At 36.2% G+C, this 22,042-nt stretch overlaps 1 protein-coding gene across 3 annotated transcripts in view; it reads right to left on the bottom strand.

The window, feature by feature from the left end:
• The window catches only part of PTPN4 (protein tyrosine phosphatase non-receptor type 4), a 118,329-nt gene that overhangs the window by 30,033 nt on the left and 66,254 nt on the right, over window positions 1-22,042 (bottom strand). For all 3 annotated transcript variants that reach the window (XR_003557408.2, XM_055812178.1, XM_055812179.1), the window contains 5 exons: window positions 19,572-19,635; window positions 13,498-13,670; window positions 9,627-9,695; window positions 1,865-1,999; window positions 424-582 (listed from right to left, as the gene is read on the bottom strand). Coding sequence is in view for 2 of the 3 variants with exons in the window: in XM_055812178.1 (XP_055668153.1) it covers window positions 424-582; window positions 1,865-1,999; window positions 9,627-9,695; window positions 13,498-13,670; window positions 19,572-19,635 (600 nt within the window). In the remaining variant the exon portion in view is untranslated. The remainder of the gene's footprint in view (window positions 1-423; window positions 583-1,864; window positions 2,000-9,626; window positions 9,696-13,497; window positions 13,671-19,571; window positions 19,636-22,042) is intronic.

Here is a 22,042-nt window from a genome sequence, read left to right as displayed (position 1 = left end):
CCATCTCACTCATATTTCTGTGCTTTGACAAAAAGCAAAATTTCCAAACTCAAGGGAATTAAAAACTTTTATCACATACCAGTTCAGTTCTATCAAAAAAATTAACTTTCACTTTGACATCCAGACACCAATGGTCATATTACAGCAAACCCACATTTTGGGCAGGCAGGTGGGGCAGGTATTGTAATTCTGTACTAGGAGCATGTCAGAGGTAGGTTTTTACTTAATAATTTAATTTTCAATAAGACCTGTAATAATTCTCCCCAAGACCTGCACTAATACTATCTAAGCAACAGCTACCTTTTTATTAGCTTTTCTGGCTCTCTCCGACTCATTTAACACCAAATTCTTAATGGCAAAGATTTCTTATTTATCTTCAGAAGCCCTGAATGCTACCACACAGTAACAACCAACAGAACTTACGGTGATGATTCCAGTATGATGCTATTAGCTTGAGTGGAAGATGGAGATCTGTGATTTACAAATACTTCACTCGGGGAAGTGTGAACTACATGGTCCACTAAATGTCCAACTGATGATGGTCGTAACCGGGCTCCTTCCTGAGCGAAGGCAGAGTTGCGACTAAGAGAAATAACAGCAGTGCAATGTGAAAAAAGTATTATTAACCCACATTTCTTACCCTGCTACAAAGGAATGATAAAATAATTCATTCCTCTCAGTGCAAGCATATGTTCATATACATTTTTTTGTTAAGTAGTTTAAGGTTTAAAAAAAATCACTGAAACAATTATGTTGTCAGATGAACATGCTATATTTCATAATTTTCTTTTTTAAAGTGTTCAAAAATTATTTTCATAAACACTAAATGGCTAATATTTTTCTTTCTTCTTTTTTCTCCTTTCCCCCCCCCCCCCCACCCCCGCCTTCAACTAAAGGAGCCTGAAAGCATTAAGGTCCAATGAACAGGCTATGGGACTGAGAGTCCAGTCAATGAGAAGAAAAAGGAATACCCAAGAGGAGAAATCCTGGCTCTGTTCATGGCAAACCTTAACTTGAATTGATTAAGATGAACATTTTATCTCCTGCATCTTCTCCTAGAAGAATTATAAGCTTTGCACTGAGAGTTTTATGTGAACCAAAATGTTCCCATTTCAAAAACAGCATAGCGGCATAGGCATCTTTCTTAAAATGTTTTGAAACATGCATGATCAAGTTATGTTTTGCTATAAGTGTCGTTATTACACAATTTTCACATTAATTTTTAAAAGCTACCGATATTTACAACAACAGCCTTTTGAATAATATGCTGCAGTGCCAAAGAATCTTAAAACCTTCTGGTTTATGGAATACAAAATTGGATAATACTGATCCTTAAGCCAGTTTCAGCACACTGAGAAAAGTGGTTCTTTTCAGGAATGATTTTTCACTAACACAAACCTTAAGCTCTATCATATGAAAAGAGTGAGCTTTGAAAGGAAATGCAGAAAAATTGAGGGGAATAAAACTGCAAGCATTTCTCATTAAGTAATCTTCCCCAATGTTTTAAGAAGTGGTGTTAACCAGAATCAATTATTTCTAAAATATCATCAAGATGTTATTTTTTATTATTATTATTATTTAGCCAAATGAACAATTTAGTTTTAACTGTGCTTGAGAATAGTCAAGCTCTCAAATTTAAGGTAGCATGCTATATCTTACACTTTTTTATAGGTTGAGTGAGAAGCACCCAAAATTCAGCCCCAAATAGTTTCTCTTATCTGGAGGCAAATGTTCCAGAGAACCACTCAGCACAAAATTTGTTATTTGTCTCCATAATGCATTAATTCTTTTTTCACACCAGTAGGTCATTCACATTAGAGGTTAGACAGTCACTTCTAGGGAGAGAAGATCTGATGCTGCTTACTGATTTGGGGTTCCAGGTGGAGACCGTGATGGTAGGCTCTGTGTTTCCAGCCTCTCATCAGACAGTGAGTTCCTACTCACTACTTCCCAGTCCATTCCACTCATTAACTTCCGTGCCAAGGGTTTACTGGGGGATCTAGAAGAAGAAAGTAAAGTGACTAACTAAAAATAAAAACTATGAGATAACAATAAAATTACATAAAATTCACTGCAATGAAACTGATGTTTTATAATAGGAAACCTGATTATAATAATGCAAAACTATATTTACATGGGCAGTTCTGCATTTTCTCATTATATTGTACTTCGTTTTCTGTACTTTGTACAGGAAAGTCAATGAAATACAGTCATAAAATACTGCTGGCTGGGAGGGGGACAGGAAAAGTGGAAGAGGAACCCACTAAACTTCACTAAGCATTTCTAATGCCTCGGAGAGAACCTGACTCAAAACAGCCATTGAGAGATAAAAATTCAAATCAAAACCAAAACAACCCCACAAACCAAACCAAACCCTCTAAGCAACACAACTATTTAGCCATCTCAGGAAAAATAAAGCAGTAGAAACATCAGCCCAAAAAACTTCCCAAAGACTTAGAAGAACTGAAAGTGTGGTAATCGTCACCAAGGCAATACAGCTACTGAGTTTTGTTTACTCATCAGGGTTTTCCATCAAGGTGACATGCTTTCTTCCAGAACGTGTTTTGTTACCTGTAAGACAGATGCAGTTGTCCTATTCAAACTTCTTTGGGGGTAACCAAACTTCATTTGCTTTTGTGCCAGAAATGTCCTTCAGGTTAAAGGTTGTTATCACCAGTGTTTTTACACAAAAGGAATTGTATTTTTCTACTCATTGCCCTTTCTCGTTATTGAGGAAATTTTTCTTCTTTTCTCCAGTCATCCCAGCATACCTAGAATACCCTTCTGCTGTTTCTTTCACCTATTTCTTAAGCACAAATAAGACCACACTTGCAATCTCTTGTGAAATACTGCATTTCCCTTTTATACTGGAAATCATCAAATGAATCATCTGAGAATTGTGGTTGTTTTTTTCTTAGCATCACGTTGGACAGTTCAGTTACCCTGCGAATAAATATACCCAGACTTTTGCTATTTATTGTGTTCATCTGAAAATTCTTTAGACAGCAACAACAATTCTTTTAAACAATCCTTTAACGTCCTGCATATTTCGTGTCACTGGATTTTAACTGTACTTTGATAGTGCTATATAGTTCAAATTTCTCCTCTATCATTACCCAACCATATTTTGTTCCAGTGATACCTCAACTTCAGGTTTTTGTGCCCTGATAATTTCATTCCCATTTGCCTTTACATTCTATCACTATACTCATCTCTACTCTCCAGGTGTGCACAATGAGGTGCCAACATATTATTGTATCAGCGTAACTCCTTCAGTTCTTTCCCCAGTTCCATACAAACACATCACAAAATAACCTCTGCCTTTCCTGTCCCTGGGACACAAGGCAACTGTTCCTTATCTCCATCATTATCACATTACTCATTTACTGAAAGTGCAAGTCCAGAAAAAAGGAACTTTCAGAAATTAAGGAACTACCCACAAACGAATTACATCCTTTTGAAAATGAGAAGCTTCATTACAAATACATTTTTGCTTCTCATGGAACTTAAAATTCAATGCAAGCCACCACCTTAAGCAGACTGCCCCCCATATTATCAAAAAATTCTACAACAATAACCAACCAAGCATCATATCAAATAATCTATCTTCATGCAGAAATATGTAAGTTCTATGATGTCAACACTGTGTGTTTGATACTAAAGGAGTTGTGATCTGTGTGTGTTTTTACATCCCCAAGCAGTTCTGAACATGTATTGCACGCTGCTTTGCTGCTCTAAAGACTTACTGAATAACAGCTGAAAACATCAGACAGTTAAGTGAGATGGGCTGTTCTAAATACTACTGCTTCAAGTCTTTTTCCACTTGGGGAAAAAATAATCTGACAGTATATTGATATTTGAAAACAGGGAAAATATAAATTATTTAATTCCTGAGGAAAAGCACATCCAGCTTCTTAGCATGCTGCACTGTATTTAAGCAGTATAAATTTGATTCAAAAAAGTAATTAGCTTGACATCATGTCAATTAAACCGACTTTTCAATTTCTGTAATTTGTTTCAGATGTGAGCAACTTAAACCACTTACATATTTTTCTTCACAAACACAGCAAATTTGAGCAGCTCTGAACAAATGAAATAAGAAGAAACCAGCAGAAGTGAAATGCATGTCTAATGTTATCTGTTCAGTACTCGTTTACTAATCAAAGCTATCATTAGCTAGACCTTGCTGACAGCATGCTGGCAGTCAGCAGATTAGCACCAAGAGCCAGCTCTGCCTAGAGAACAGGCTGAGGGAAAGATGCAGAGCCACATAATATATGCAATGCTAAATTAGGGAAATATGGGACTGCAGATACAGTAGTTTCTGACAGACATATAAAGGCAGCTATTGAACCTTATTTACCTTCAGTGAAAAAGCAACAATTAGAACATAAGAAACTTGGTTTGGTTTGCGTTTAGTTTGTTGGGGTTTTTTTGAAGTGTGCAACAGTGAAAGGGCACTATCCTTGCCTGTATAAAACAAATAAAGTCACAAAGAGAGACACAAAAGTATATAGGGAAGGGAAAAAACAAGTTTTTCCAAAAATTACATTTTTGACTGCTTCAAAAAAAACAACCCACTGCACTGTCTCTGAAGTCATAGTTTGTAACTACATTTTTGAAAACTTCCTCAATCTATGCAAAAAATGAACATAACTAAAATGAGAAAAGCATCATTTTCGTCCCTATCAAAAAAATCCAATGTTAAGAAAACTCACCGTTTGCTGTGGATAGGGTCTGCTCTTTCAGCCATAATACCTTACTACCATGATAAACAGCTGCAGCGTTTATCAGCAAATGTTCGTTTCAATTATTTTATTAACAGCTCTAACCTCAGAGTCCCACCCTCTCATGTTTGTTGCCTCTACTTCCTGTCTTTGCAGAAATTTCAAAGAAAAAATTACCACACTGCAGCACTGAACTTCTCAGTGCTGTGGCTTTTTGATACTAGTTCTCCTACCAACACTTTTAAATCTAACATTTTTTTTCTTATTAACACATAAGATATGTTGTGAAAATTTCCTGCAAATTTCTCCTGTATCACTAATTCCTTACAATATGCAAATAACTTACTCATGCCAGAGTGCAGCTGAGGAGATGGGAGGGGGTAAGGTGTAAAAAACATTTTAAATGCTTTGATAAACTTTGGAATTCTAAATTCCACCTTTGTCTGCTCAGTCTGGATGCTTCTACTGCATCCCAGCACAGGGCACTTCTAATTAACAGAGTAAACTATTCTCAGATTCAGCTTTTGGTGTATTGGCAGAGATATTTCTAAAGAAGTTGCAAGAAGTCCTATCTACCTGAGTAAGGACAGAGACTGAAAACTTTACATGCCCCCAAACACAAGAACAGTCTTACAAGCTGCAATACTATGTCAAATAAAAAAAATTGAGTAGCGGGATGAAATTACATAATGCAACTGGAAAAAAAGCATGACAAATTGTATTAGCTCAGCTACAGTACACAAAAGCTTTTGAAGACAGAATTTGTTTTGTGTCCCACAGACGAAGTGCTAAATTCTCACACAAGCTGGGAAAGAAAGAGGGTATTGTTTGGGAACACAGGTGCAAATCTTTTAAATCATTTCTATCCCAAAAAGAAATACAACCTGGAGCCACAGCCTTGCTTTGTATTTTGACAAGGAGTACGGGGAATGCACCTCTCAGCAAAACTGGCAACTACTGCTTCAGACCGAGTCTGAAACTATGTACAAATCTGCAGATACACCACAAATGACATATGCAATTTAAAACAACTGAGGAATTATTTAATTAACCGAATAAATGCATAGATGAAGCGACTGGATTTTTGGAAACAGAGACTGCAACTTAATAATAGGGAGTTTGCAAATACAAATGACTGAGACACCCACCCACTATCATACAACACACACAAACCACCTTTTCTCAGCTCGAGTAAACACCATCAGAACTGAACAAAGTAAGAATATTTTGCAATGACTTTAAGAGAGAACAGTGTTCTTTAAGAAATCTCTCAATTCATGTTTTGATAAAACTGTATTCACTTTGATTATCTACTTTCACTTTTACTATGCTCCAGGGAATTCTTATGGGTTTTCTTGGGTTCTGAATACCCTGCAACAAATGAGGCCAAGAGAATAGCTGTAATTAAGAAGGGGCGGGGAGGGGGAAGAATCTAAACTGCAGCAACAGTTTTCTAAATGCTAAAGTTAGTACTGCATGAAGATTAAGAAAACAGCATCATCCACAAAACGCATCAAATTTATTACAAATCATCTCCTTCACAGTAATAGATTCAATTTTTTACAACTGAATTTTAAATGGTTTTATGATTTGGAAAAAAAGTACAATCCATGAATACTACTTCACCTAATTTTAAAGTAAAATCCTGAGGACAAACAGCTAGGCCTGCTAATCATAGGTTATAACTGCTCTTTTTATTCAAATGGCTGTTAAGAAATTTTACTTCCATGTCTTGTGTTCTGTATCTATGTTCTGCTCATTGTGCAAAGGCTACATGGTCATTGCTTGCGGCAATCACTATTTCCCAGCTTTGAATAAACACCTCACTCAAATTAACATCTCAATGTACTATGGGTGTTATTCTCCTAAAATGTGTCCCGGTTTCTGCTGGGAGAGAGTTAATTTTCCTCCCCATAGCTGATACAATGCTGTGTTTTGGATTCAGTATGAGAATAATGTTGAATAATGAGAATAACACACTGATGTTTCAGATGTTGCTAAATAGCGCTTACTCTAAATTAAGGACTCTTCAAGTTTCCCATGCTCTGCCAGTGAGCAGGTATGCAAGAAGCCGGGAGGGAGAAGAGCCAGGACAGCTGACCTGAACCAGCCCAAGGGATATTCCACACCACAGAGCATCATCCACAGTATATAAACTGGGGGGAAGAAGGAGGAAGTGGGGAATGTTTGGAGTGACAGTGCTTGTCTTTCCAAGTAACCATTATGTGTATGGAGCCCTGCTTTCCTGGAGATGGCTGAACACCTGCTGGCCCATGGGAAGTGGTGAATGAATTTCGTATTTTGCTTTGCTTGCACATGTGGCTTTTGCTTTACCTACTAAACTGTCTTTATCTTAATCCATGTGTTTTCTCACTTTTACTCTTCTAATTCTCTCCCCCCATCCCACTGGTGGGGCAGTGTGAGCGAGCAGCTGCGTGGAGCTTAGTTGCCAGCTAGGGTTAAACCACAACACAATGAAATGATTCAAAAGTCTGCTTAAACAGTATTAGCTCAAATAAGGCAGTTTCTAACTAGATATTGGTAAGAAAACCCAGTGTAAGTCTGGATAGCTCTAGAAAAAAAAAAATCTGGGTTTTTGGGGTTTTTTTTGTTCTGTTTTTAAACTGATCTTGAATAATCTTCTGATGTGGTAATAACAAAAGCAAGAGTAATTACTCTTTTTTTTTTTTAATTAAGTGTCCACTTAATTTGCAAGACAGACCTGACTTTAATGCTGGCATGCTCCTGGTTTCATAGCAAAAGGCAACCAATACATAGCAGAACTTTCAAAAGCAATCCAAATGAGTCCACTGCTTGAGAGCTTAAAAAGCTGTTCAACACCACAATGACTTTGTCTGAGAAAGACACACTCAGAAAGAGAAAAGCCGGTTCTAGGAACAAAAACCACATTATGCCTGAAAAAACCTTAAAAAGCAAAATTTATCCTTTCTATGAATACAAAAGGGCTAACATCCACTCAGTATTAAATTTGAAATGTAAATCTTTAGAAGACAAAGAATTAAAGATAATGTTCTTAGATTAAGCTTCTTGAACCATGTGGTGTTCTAGAAATGTCTTATATTTCAAATATTTTCACACTGGAAAATACTAAAAGTCTTTAAAATTGAAATGTATTACTTGCACACTATGATGGGGAGGACAGAGGAAGAAACAGATGATTTAATAAAAGCCTGTTGAGGTGTATTTGTTACAATATGCTATTAATTTCAGTTCACCAACATATGTGTATATACCTCAGACATTTATCAGTCATCAGCATTACTAAACAAATCAAAAGGTGAGGATGAATGCTGTATTCCTTAGTCTAAAAGCAACAGTGGAAAATAAAATCACTGGCCAAAGAGACCAAGTATTGTATCACAAAAAAAAGCACCAAAGACATGAGAAAACATCATAGCAGCTCTATCCATGGCTTTACATTTTATCCAGAATATTCATTACAAAATACAAGTGACCCCAGCACCACTTGTTCAGTTTTGACACAAAGGGAAGAGTGCCATCTACTGAATAAGATTTTCTAATATTATAAATACACTCTTCAAAACAAAAAACAGCTCTCCTCCACTCTACCTTACTTGTGGGAAATTGCCAAGTTCAGACTGCAACAAGAAAAGTAGTTTTTAACTGATTCAGAATGGTAATTTAAGTAACAAACTTAGCTGTCACAGTGATGAGCCTCCCAGGTACCAGAAAAGTTGGCCCACATAAAAATCTAACCAGCCTCCCCAAGTAAATTAAATAGAATAAAAAATAATTCTACAGCACACAGAACAAATTGGTTTTATAAAATCTACCTGTTGAACCACCATGTGACAGCACTTCTGCCCCTAAATCCTTCTAACATGGAGCTGGTTATCTATGGTGTGCCCAGCTAAAAACTCAAATTTTATTGTATTGCACATGGAGAAAGGGGAGGGGGGGCAGGAAATCAAGGCAGAATTCACCAATGCTCTGAACAGCAGTGTTTGCAGGTACGTGAGAAAGGTTGCTGGGCTTGTTGCTAAATTTCTGTGAGCATCAATTTGTACTCCAGCTTTCCTTAAGGGGTAACTATGTTGAAAGACATTTCCCGTTTCAGTAAAAGTATAAGCATAGAAAAAGCACGGAGCATGTTCCCTTCCCATAAGGATTCTTTCTATTAAAGATCAGATCAGAAATCTGCCAAATAGATGCAGCAGGTATTTTACTTTTGAATACTGTTAACATAATTTCTGGATGAAGAGCTAAATCTGTGTCTTGACTGTTTCCCTGCAATCACTGAACCCCTCAGGAGTCTGAAACCCAATTAAGTAATAGATTCTATGATTAGCCAGCTACTCTGTGACAGAATACCTTCAGAAGCAGCTCACTCCTCGCCAGATTTTTCATAGGGACTATGAGGGACACTTCACTGGGACTATAGTGATAATGCTGTTCTGACCAAGTCAGTCACTCACAGTACCTTATTCTAAAGAAAGTATGTCTGTACTGTTGTAGGTTGTTCTCAAGGATAAATCATACCCATTAACTCAATATTTTAATGGAATGGTTAGAGACCATGCTTTGCAATAATGACAGCTCTAAAAAGACTAGTACACATAGCAATAAACTACACAGATTGAAGGCTATTCCAAATCTTGAAAATACATAAAGAAGGACATATTAAAGAATACCCTTATTTTCTGTCATAAGACTCTTCCCTATTTCTGGCTGCCCCAAGGAAACACCCCTCCCATATCAAAATTAAACTCCTTAATGCAGTTAAATCAAGCCACCAGCAACAGTCAACAACAGTTGCTCTTTATTTTACATTTTTGCAAACAGAAAACGATCCTGTAGCATCTAAAATCATACAAACAGAGAAGGCTTACTGATCTTGTACAAATGTAAATTGCTTACCTTGCAAATACTCTGTCTTTGTTTGCTCTTTCTTTACCATACTGCACAGACTGGACCTCTGTTCTCCCACTGGAAAATAAAACAAAACAAAGCAAAACCACTAAATGCAACAAGCTTAGGATAACAATTTCTTGCTTAAAATCGAACCATCTCAACAGAAAATCCCTAGATTCTATTTTCAGTCATACTCAAGCAATTGAGCTAGCTTCAGTACAGTGTAACTTTAGAAAGCATTTAGTAGAAGTGTAGGTTGCCTTCCCCATTACAGTCTAACTCTAACAAAGACCAATTAATTTTAGGCATGAAGACATAAATTTTTCTCTTCCTTTTTCTTCTTATCCAAAGCAATAAAAAAGTTCCACTTGGATCTTCGGGTAACAACACTATAATCCTCTCCATTAGCCACACTCAAAAGTCACAGCATCTCCTCTGTACTCCTCCTAAACTATTCCCTGAATCGCTAATATCTTAGTTGCTACTTAGTTTGGCAAAATATCATGAATAAATTAAGATAAACAAATCAGAATTGTATTCTTCTGTACAACTTGTCAAAACCAAGATCAGATCTTCTAACTTGCTGACTTTTCATGTAAGATCAGATGTCTTGTGTAGAAGTAAATCCTTTGTAATATTTCATAATTTCTCTTTTAGAAAAAAATATGCAATTTTGGGGGGGCTGTCTATCAGCAGTTGATAGTGGTGGCAAGATATCAACAAAACTCCCTCTTGTACCCACTTCCCCATTTATAACTTCACACCAAGGCACAGACTCAGAGGATACATGTAAAAGTATACTGATACTTAAAACTCTGGTTTTTTGTCTCTTACAGGGACATTTACATCGTAAAGTCAAACTGTTCATTAATAATTAGCTCGTTTCACATTCGTATTACAGAACTACTGTATGTATGAAGGCTGGAGAAATGGGCCAGCTGGTATCTCATGAAATTCAGTGAAGGGAAATGCAAAGACCCTCACCTGGGGAACAATAACCCCATGCACAGGCTAAGGGCCAACTGGCTGGGAAGCAAGTTTACTCAACACGGATGAGACTGCATCTGGAGTGCTGTGTTTGTTGAGTTCCAGGGTCCTTCAAGTCAACCAAAGGGCCACAGAAACAATTAAGGGTCCAGAGTGACTGACACATGAGGAGATGAGAGAGCTGGGACTGTTCAGCCTCAGGAGGAGAAGGCTCAGGGGCATCAAATGAGTGCCTATAAATACCTGAAGAGGGAATTAAAAAATACAGCCAGCCTCTTCTCAAGAGAGCCCAGCGACATGACAAGAGGCAATGGGCACAAACTGAAATATGAGATATCCTACTTAAACAGAAGGTGGTAAAAAACAACAGCAATAAAAAAGAATCCTCACAAAGCAAACAAAAAAAACTTTTTACTGTGAAGGTGGTCAAACACTGGATCAGGCTGCTCAGAGATGGTGCAAAGTCTCCATCCTTGGAGATATTCAAAACCTGGCTGGACACTGTCCTAGGCAACCTGCTGCAGCAGACCCCATTTGAACAGGGCATTGGACTAGGCAGTGTCCAGAGCTGCCTTCCAACCTCTGCCATGTTGTGATTGTAAGAAATCTCTGTTTTCAAACCTGCTGCCTACTAACTTCCTAGGGTTATACATTTTTAAATCCAACAAGCAGTAAGCCATCTACATTTTCCTTTATTCCTTTCCAGTAATTCTAACATTGTATTTGCCTTTCTTTAACTCCTACTTATAATTGATTTAATGTTTTCACAGAACTACAAAGGTCCAAGACAGTAACAGCTTATTTATAATTGGTGTTCCTCCTCTTTTCTCTCCTTGTGTAGATTATTTTGCATTTTTAGACACTGAACTCAATCTACCATTTTATTGCCTACTCACTCATTGTGACATACCACTGAAACTTTCTACAGTCAACTTCAGCTTTTGCTACAAAAACCTGTATCACTTCAGTGGTAACTTCCCTTTGTTGAGAAGAAGGAACCTACTTGTTACACATCTGTTTAAAATAGTTGCTAATATACAATAAAACTCTTCAGGTTTTGGCAGTTTAACTTCTTTAATGAGTATTTGGTAAGGAATACTATTAGAACCACTTTGAAAATTTAAAGACAGTGTACAGAAGTCAGTTTTTCTCATCAGTAGTCTTGATCTCTCCTGGAAGCTTTTTTTTTAAAAAAAGAAGAACAATCATCCAACCACCTTGCTTTGTAATTTGCTGCATTATAATCTTTTAGACCAATGGAAACAATAAATTATGTAACACATTTAATAGTTCAACAATTTAATGTCTCTGATTTCTTTCAGAACTGGGCATAATTCTGTCTAGCCCTGGCAATTCAGCATTTTATTAGTTTGTTCTACTCATAGAAATGCTGGCTAGAAGTCTCTAGTCCAATCTCCTGTTAACACTAGGTCATGTCTGGCCGTGGCTTTGTCTACCCAAGTTTTGAAAGCCTCCAAAAATAGATCCCACAACCACCCTGAGTAACTTGTTCCAGTAATGCACTACTCTCCTAAAAAAACAAAAACCCAAAAACTTTTCTTAATGTCCAGCTAGAATCTTCAAGATGAAATCTGTGGCTGTTGCCCCTTGCTCTGTCACCTGCCATTACCAGCACAAGTCTGGCTCCACCATTTCTGACACTGCCCTTGAAGTAGCTTTAGGCTTGCTACAGAATTCCCCCTTGGCTTTCTCTTCACCAGATTAAACAAGCCCATTGCCCTCAGCCTCTCCTTGTGTGCCATGTTACTACTATTATGCTGCCTCTAAACAATCTCTCAAACTACCTACAGAAGTTCTAGCCTTTTGGCTGCTTCATTAACTTTAATGATCATCTTAAATTTTAGGCAGTTTCCCTTTTCATCTTACATTAACATAAAACGAATGTCATCCTCCAAGAACTATCCTATAATACTAACCACAATGATTCAAATTCAAAATAGTTACAAAAATTAAAAAGCTCCCCCAAATTCACTACAATAATATTGAACCAACTCTCAAACACTGTTCAGGATCACAGAATGTTTCTCAAATAAGTGCTGTGAATCCTGGTCAAAAAACGGTATAAGAATTTAGCCACCAAATTACTTTCCTCTTTATACATCTATATAACCCCCAAGTGTAACAGAAACAGTCTGTTACTGTGTTGTCTAGCTTTTCATCATCTCCTTTTGTACATCACAGATACTGCTGTCATTCTAGGCAGGTGATTAGTAGCAGCTCCGTTATTCTCTACTTCAGGCACAATTTAAACCACCAGCATTCTGCATTACTTGCAGAGGCTGTTACCTCAGCTACTGGGATTTTCTTTTTTATGAAAAGCATAATACACTAAAAACCAACACCACCTACTCCATCGATAGAAATTATACTTGGGGATTATAGTTATTCCACAGTCATTCTTTGCACCTCCAAGATTTTTGCAATTATGTTAAGTTCATCCTTAGAAGTTACAGACTTAATTTTATCCTTATTTTCTGAACTTCTGGTTTTGGTACAGAATATGTATGTCTCTTGTCTTCACCTAGTTTCTATTAGCATGCATCTATCTTAAATGGGCTTTACTTGTACAATCTTCTTTTCATTAATTTCTGTTTGATCTTTATTTAGAAATGCAGCCTGTGAGACAATCTCGAGAGTACTAGCTTGATAACAACCACTAATAATACAATAATTATATTTTCAACCTATTCTAGAAATTTACTGGCAACATTTGAAACTTAGGCCAACAGGGAAGGGGAACAGTTGCAGGATGGAAAAACTGCTTGAATTATGGCACCTTATAACCAGGATTCTAAATAATTCCCTATGTTTATTGATGAGTTCCCTGTTAGCTTATGCTCTTTCCCACATATTTTAAATCAGCACTTACCAGTACCGGAACTTGGAACCCAAAGTGAAGTAATGTGCAAAGAAGTTCTTCTGAGGGGGGAGCGGTCTATCCAAACGGAAGAATGTGTGATGTTCAACACAAGCTTTCCACAAATTCTTACATGCGCGGTAATTCACCATATTGAATCCCAATAATGTTTCTCTAGATTCATGCTAAAGAGGAGAAAAAAATCATTTCAGATAAAAATTGTTCAAAGTTACTTTTGAAATTAAGATATATACTTTTAGCTTTTTTTTAAAAAAAATATGCTCTTTGAATTTTACATTAACTTTATGTATTATAAACCTTTTTAAAATACCTCTAAGTTGTCTTTAAAGGTTTTTTTCTTTTTTTTTCTTAATGAGCCTGCTCAAAGTTTAACAGTCTGTTTAGTGATACTGAAACAAGTCTAGATGGCAAGAAATGGTCCCAAAAGGTAGGACATTTAAAAAAATGTCTGTGATTCAAGAACTCAAAGGCAACATGCCTCCTTGTTTCAAGATTACAACAGTTAAGATGAGGAATTGTCATGCACACTTGCCAATTAAAGACTGGTAACAGCTATTGATCTCAAGAGCAACTGAGTCTACTTCTAAATGATCAATTAGGCTCCCGGTAAAGGAAATAAGCAAAACTGTAAGCAAGCTAAGATATTCTGCCTGTTGAGGGAGCTTGATTACAACCTTTGTAGGTCAGAAAACACCATCATCACTCTGCTTTCTCTTCACAGTACTAAATCCTCCACAACATTTAGCACACCTAAACTGCTTTCACTTAAAAGTAAACTCCTTTTCCAAGTTAAGCTTTTGCTGGTCTGCTTATCTTTAGATCTGCTGAGATACCCAGATGTAGACCTGCAACTCTTCTCCCAGCACTGTACTTGGGAAGTTGAGACTAATGGCTAAGACGGACACAGTATTTTCAGCCACATGAGGAATTTAGGGTAAAGAATAAAATGTATTTTAAAAGTAAACAGCAACCCTGAGTATCTATTGATGAAATTCAAGAAATTACATGCAAGAAAATAAAACATGATATTTTACTTTAATTCACAAAATTTACTTATTTCTCTTGTTTTAATATCCAAGTACTGCCAACTGTGCCCTGTATTTTCTAGACATATTAAATGAAGTACTTAAAAATTAAAAGCCACAAACAAGGTAACAGATATAAAGTCCATTACCTATTCAGTTAAAAAAGACTTTATCAATAACATAAATAACATAATATAAACAAGATACATTACTATACCGCAAAAGAGCAACTATGTAAAATTTATGGACTGTGTCATCTGCATCCAGTAAAGGATGAACCCACCAAGATTTTAGATTCCAACAAAAAGTTCTCATGCTGTAGCAAATATTAATGCTCTGTCAGCCTTTTAAACTGTTGGAAAATAGAATTTGACAACTTATATGAGCTGCTGATCATGCATGTTCATGTCTCTCAAAGCATTGTAATTATGGGGGATGGGGGTGGGGAAATCCTCCTGTTTCCCCTAGTTTGTTACTTCGCAGAACAAGCTGATCTGATTCTCATGCCACTAGATCACTAGATCAGGCATGAAGCATGAAGGAGGAGCTGGTATCGCATGATGAGAAGGAGCTGCAGCTAGATCAGCTTAATTGTAATGCGAAACAGCACTTTCACAGGAACTTGGTGTGTTAGAGCTTTAAAGGTACCTTAACAATAGTTCTATTCATAGCTTTTAAGGCTTTCATTGCAGTACAGAGAGAACTGATTCTCAAACCCTACCCTTGATCTCAATTACAGCGAGGAATCAATCCTTAATGTAAAGAAGTGTAAGATATTGGCTCCTAAGTGCACCCATCCTTTTTCTATCCACCCTTGCTGGTTCTGTAATACCTAAACATAAGCTGGGCACTTGAAATTCATCTTTGCTGATGATTCTGGGGTGCAAGCCCTTGTTCTACTGCTATCTGGTAGCTGGATTTAGAATAAGATTGACCCTGTTTTCCCTGAAAATAGTAGGCTTGAATCAATGCGGGCTCAGTATAAGACCCCAAGGTAACACTTACAATGTCCATGGTACTTCAGCCAAAAGCACATAAAGTAACAGGACTGTTGTACTGCAGCTTACAAAAACGTTTTTATACCACAAGGCTCCAAGAAGATGCTGAATGCTCTATAGTATGTCAATGACATACAGGTATTTTAGGTCTGTTGAGATAGTGTTAGAAGACTACTTCAGGGAGTCGCAGTTGGATTCTGCTCTGAAACTACTATCTCACTAATTTTGTCCATGCTTCCTACTGCAGAGAGGAAAATGGTCTGCTTGCTACAGAGGGAGAGAAGAGTGAAGCAGCTGGAAGGCAATACCAGTGATGAGGCTCAGGGCCCAAGCATGAAACTTCAGATAAGGCAAATATTACCATATAAGTTAATTTAAAGCATAACCTTACAGATGTACACCATATAGCAGGCTACCTATAGAATCCAAGATGAAACACTGGAGGGATAGGGGAAAGAAAGGTCTAAGTCATATTTGTGGTTCATTTTATTAAAAGAACAAAAAAAACAAACAAAAAAAGCAGAATCTATATTGGTGCCTCCTTCTCATACAACAGCTCAGCCCTTAACATTCACCTTGGGTGGGGACATTCATTCAAACCCACCTTTGCCTGATTTGAAACAGGGACTTCAGAGCAGATCTTTCACTGCTCAAGAGAGAAACTGGGCTGAAAAACATATTCTCTAGTGGGTCCCTTTCACTTGGCCTAAACAAAGAAAAATCCCAGAACAAAGCAAAAATTCCCTACCCCCATCTCTGAGAGACACAAAAGGACTTGTGCTTTATAAGCGGCAGACGCTCCAGAGACTCAAGATGTTCCACAAATAGTGGAAAAAAGTCCTGTGGAAGCTTAAATGCAACACAGATTGTGCCAACAGTATCTGCTTGTCACGCAAAATCTTCAATAGGATTAGGCAACAATCAACTAGGCATCTAATGAATGCCAGTGTTATTTAAGATCAAGTATGTACTTGGGCAGATAAACTCATATATTGCCTTGTGATTCTAGCCCACATTCTGTCTAAAAGTCAGCAAGACAAAAAAAAATATATATATATAAAATTAAAAAGAAAATAAATCATTTTGGCCTCTCACTGAAACCAGGTCTTGGTCATGGACAAAACCTATTATATTGGTTTTTTACAGACTCAAGTAATTTTTCAGTGAATATCAGGGCTCTAAAAAAGCAAAGAAACATGCTGAACAGCTTATTTGGCTGCTAAAGAATCAAGACCACTAAAGTATATTGGATTGGATTTTGCTAAGAGTTTGATGCTAACTATTGACATTACAACAGCCAAGAGTGCAACTACCTAAACCTAGAAGCTTAGGGAAACATGCAGAAAAATGAAACTACTTAATAATTCTCAAACAGCTTCAAAGCATGTGAGGGAAGCAGCATACAGAACAGGCAGAATACACAAAATATGGTGAAAAAACCCTGCCACTGAAGTTAAAGCTCAGAGAGCTTTTTGTGTCAGATGAGTAAGTCATACATACAACATTCTTTTACCCCCACAAAACCATAAAGAAACAATGGAAAGAAAATCTACTCTGGTGGATGTGTGCTCCCAGTATATAGCAGTCAGAATACGAAATCAGCTTCCATTCAAGACTATATTATGCTACCAGTGGAAAATGACTTTGACGTTAAACTGCTTCATCTGACTTAAGTGATTTATTTAAACACAGATATAATCTATTAAAAGCAGGCAAATAATTCTTTACTTATGTTGATGCCTCTAAGCAATGCCAAGTCAGGGAATAAATTTAATAGGTGATTAGAAGATAAGGCACTTGCACTTTTGAGGTCCGTTGAAATTAAAAGCTCTCAACACTCATTAACACTATTTGAAAAATATCTTTTTAGGACTGCTTAAACTAGGGCATATGCAGCCCAGTTTGGAAAAAAACAAAAACACTAGAAAATTCCTATCCAAAGTCCACTAATTTAATATTCTATAGCATCTCAGCTTCGCAGCTGAATAAATATGGTTACTCAGCTGTACAATTTATGATATATTTACACACAACTTTTAAACATCATCAGCATACCGTGACTGTATTTTCGCTGCCGTATCGTAAATCAGTGCTTTTAAATATACACTCAAAGCACTAGATCAGAGGTATTTTACATACCAAATGTGCAATCACTGAGTCACTTCACCTAGTTTCTGCTGCCTAAAGAGAGCCATTTGTGCTCTTTATTGTTAATGGGAGTGAAAGCAAAAGTAAGCACATACCCACCAGAGAGCAACTTAATGCATCCTAAAACGTACTTCCAATTCATGCAAGATGTTTCACCCCTTGCATGTATCTGGTTACTTTAGAGAAAGTCTAATAATTAGCTTTGGTTAGCTAGTGATCATGAAACAGAAAATACGTTCTTTTAACCTAAATGAAGATGAATATAGGTGAGATGAATCTTATCCTATGAGTCTACTCGGGGAAAGTAACTCTGGAAATAACAATGTTAATATTAAGTTTGATTTAAATTAGTTTAAGTATGCCTTCTTTGGAAGCCAAATTTAAGCTTTGATCTTAAGATATTCATGACTTGAAAACTGATGTCAAAAGCTTAATTTTCATTCATTCCATCTGATACATAGAGTTTAAAGAAAAACAGCACAAAGCTTTTTAATTTTTGGCTTGGGTAAGACGTCTCAGAAAAGAAATTACATTAGTTACATATACTACATTCTGGTGCAAGTAAATATACAGAGTATTAAAAAGCAACAGTAAAAACAAGATGAGAAACCTATCTTTATATTACTGTCAATTATATGCATATCTTTTTTTTGCAGAAAGAAAATACTCATACAAAATCCAATCCAATTTTATATGTAGGTATCTCAGTCCTCGCTGTTCTGAACTCTGCTACTACAACCTTTTCCTCAAGTTCTGATTTAGAAAACAACTATAGTTCAAAATTTCTGAATTCCAAATAAAAACCCAAATTCTTGTCTCAGATCTAAAGACAACATTCCCGCAACTGTAATGGAAGTTGCACACACTGGTATCAAGACAAAATTTGACCTCTGGGCTGTCAGAGATCAGTTTGCCTTTGAGAACTAGCCAGTAGCTCCTGCAGCGTATTAAGAAATACCTGTGTCACCACGATTAAATACTCCCTGTCCCCCCCTTTTTTGTATCATTACCTTTTTTCTGCTCACGTTGCATAATATCTGCTCATGTTGACAGATCCTCCTGTTTATTTCATGTAATAGACAAGATTCTTTTCTTTCTACACATAATTACTCCAAAATCCTCTAAGTCCTGTTATCCTACTTCTGAACTGATACCTTTTAACTAAACTGATTAATTTTTAAGTAATTCCTCCATCTTTCCCCAGTGATGTGTCTGTGATGGGTTTACACTAATCTCTTGGAGGTATGGAACAATCCTTTTCTTGCTGAATTAAATGTGCAGTGGTCCTGTGCTGCTTCACAGGGTAGCAAACGCACACCATAAGCAGTGAAACATACATTGCTCACAGAAAGCTTCAACTTTTTCCCCAACCAATTTAGAAGAAGGCATTAAAAAATTACCATACGTAATTTAAAACTGCAAAGACATTCTTATCTCTTCTGTTTAAATATAAGTAATAAAGTCAACTTTGTATTACTAAATCTAAATAATACAAATCAGCATGTTTTAATCAAACCTTTATTTACAAGCACATACACAACTGAAGCAGCATTAAGCATTACCTTTAATTTGGTTTCTTCTGAAATTTAAATTTAATATTGATTTACTTTTAACCTTTTCAACATTCATCTTATATAAGCAAGTTACATTTCCTGCATACAAATGTAAAAATAAACGTATGTAAAATATAAGGTAAATCAAATGAAAAAACGTCTTCTAAAGCATTGTAATGGCCCATTTGAGAACTGAGATCGCCAGAATGTTAGTGAAAGTGGCCTTTTAATTGCAGATAAAGGCAAGAATCAACATATCAGTCAGCATAATGTAAATGTGCAGCATAGAGAAATTTCATTGCTCTCTCATTTTTTGAGATGCAATTTAAAACAGTACTCACCAATTCTTTCCTAAGTTGAATAAAAAACTGTTTGCACTTAAAAGAAATTTTTACAATCTTCAACCTAAGTGAAAAATAAAATCACAATATTTAAACACTTAGAATACTGAATCATGGTTAAAGGCTTAAATACACCTACTGAAAATATACTTTCTAGAGAGAACAGAGTTCATTTCATTTCCATGAAATTTCCATAGACAGAAGATATCAAAGATTATACAAAACAGGTTGTATAATTTGAAATTTATGAGCCGTATATTTAAGTTATCAAATTCACTTGATTCCACCCTAAACCCAAGGCAGCTGGTAATTTAAGTATCTTTTCCCAGTTCCAAAGTCCAAAGAGCTATTCTATCCTGAGGTCATTCCAACCAGATTTTTTTTTTTTTAGACCACTTTAATTATCCCTTAGAATATGAAAAAATACTTTGAACTTCACCTGATTCCTGAAAGACATTCTTTCTCTATGTTCTTACATGTCTTTAAATATAACCAGAACTTGTTTTACTAAAATAGCTATGACAAAATACAAGCACTGAGATAAGGACTCATGATCTTGGTATTTGTAAAGTGTAAAAACCAAAACAAATCAAAAGCATCACATTATGAGGAGGAAAAAACATTCTAAATATCACAAGACTGGGAAAAATCAGCCTATAGATAATTTTGTCTTGCAAGTTATCTATAAACATAGAAGGTGCTGACGGTAATTCTTGACAATTTTAGATGGTCACTACAACACTAGTGATGCTAATTGGGAAAAGACAGGCCATATTTCCGTCACAATCTAATTATATACTTTTTCAAAGAAACACAATATTATGATAGTGCACACCCTTTATTAAATATACAGGAATATTATTTTGGTCAGGAATAAAAGCAAGGTTACAATTGTAACAAGAAAAAACAGTAAATCTTGTGAATTTGCAAGGAACAACTAATATGATGCTGAAAACCGCAGAACACTAAATTAAAATGCTATTTCACTCAAAGGAGATTTCACTGACAATTGTCATGAATCTCAAAGCAAAAGAGAACCTAGATCACAGTTACTTTGCAGGAAATTACACAGCAAACTCTTCAGTGCTTGCAATCAACCTTTTACACAGCATGTTTATAAGGAGCACCCTTACTAATCTGAACTATCATCTCATGTTCCCTGTACTTCAAGTTCGGTAAAGTAAAAAAAAGCTTTACGTTTATTTACTTTTAAAGTAAAAAAAGAAAACAGGAAAAAGCGCGCCAAAAAAACCCCAACACCCCAATGACTCCTCCCCCCCCCCAAAAAACCAAAAAACCCAAACCCCACATCCATTAAGACAGTGCTACAATTTCTGAGATAAGCTTATTCATTAAGAATATACAGGGACCTCAATAGTGATCAAAATTACTACTTGCATATTAATCACCTTGTTGAATAAAAACCCCTCTAGACTAGGAAGGATGAGAAGTAAAACATTAACAGACACCTAAGTTGGATATCTATATATAGAAATTATCTTGTTAACTGAATCAAATGGAGACATTTTCCTCCAGGGGATTTTTCAGAGCAGGAACCTAACCTGGATGTCCTAATTGGTTGAGAGTGTTTCTATCTCCAATAACTTAAAGGGAGCCTGTGACTATTAGCCTTTGAATTATGCTTATTCAAATCTCTTCCCACTTCTTTTTTCTTTCCTATCTTTGCCATCAGTTAATAAATAAAGAAATAAAAAAGCAGCTATGTCTTCTGTTTTTTGGGTTTGTTTTTGAGTTGCTTTTCCCCCCCAATTCTTAACAAATTGTTGCTATTGAAGTTAGTTTATCAAGAATTAGAAACTATAAAGGGGGCTACAGCTTATCTACTGAAAACAAATTATTCCATTGGCAATGCAGCAATTTTCTTAGCATCTCCTGTGGCAAACAATTGCTTACAAATAATTAGGGATGGGTCCTAAATTTGCTGCACAGGATAGACTGTACTGATTATAGCACTCTGACTGTGGAAAAAAATAGAAAAAAAAATTACTACACTATTTAGGCTGCAGTTAACCAGAAGTATTTTACAATTAATTTTCTAAAATTTCGGGGTACAGGGCAATTAAAAGAACATTTTAATATATACCTTTTCTAAAAACTGAACCGCACACACTCTACATCATATCAGATTTGCTTAGCATGCCAACAGAAAATCTGAAAATAAATTTATTCCACTTACAAAATCATCCTACTACCTTTTACTCTCCCTCCCCATTTCCACTAAAAAAATTGCTGACTTCAGTGATGTACAGGCTCAAGGAGAATGATAAGGATGAAATAAAGCTATACATGCTGGTTTTTAATCTCAGCCCATAATTTAGGCAGAGTGTCTGAAACCATTTGGAACAGGCTCAAAACTGTAACATTAGCCATTAAGGTCTAATTTGACCCATAAGAGTCACTGAAATTACTCAGCAAAGCTGAAACTCAGCTATTTTTGAAAAACAGAGCAG

The sequence above is a fragment of the Falco peregrinus genome, chromosome 8, assembly GCF_023634155.1.
Source record: "Falco peregrinus isolate bFalPer1 chromosome 8, bFalPer1.pri, whole genome shotgun sequence".
Taxonomy (NCBI): Eukaryota; Metazoa; Chordata; class Aves; order Falconiformes; family Falconidae; genus Falco; species Falco peregrinus.
This window is presented reverse-complemented; position numbering and strand designations above follow the sequence as displayed.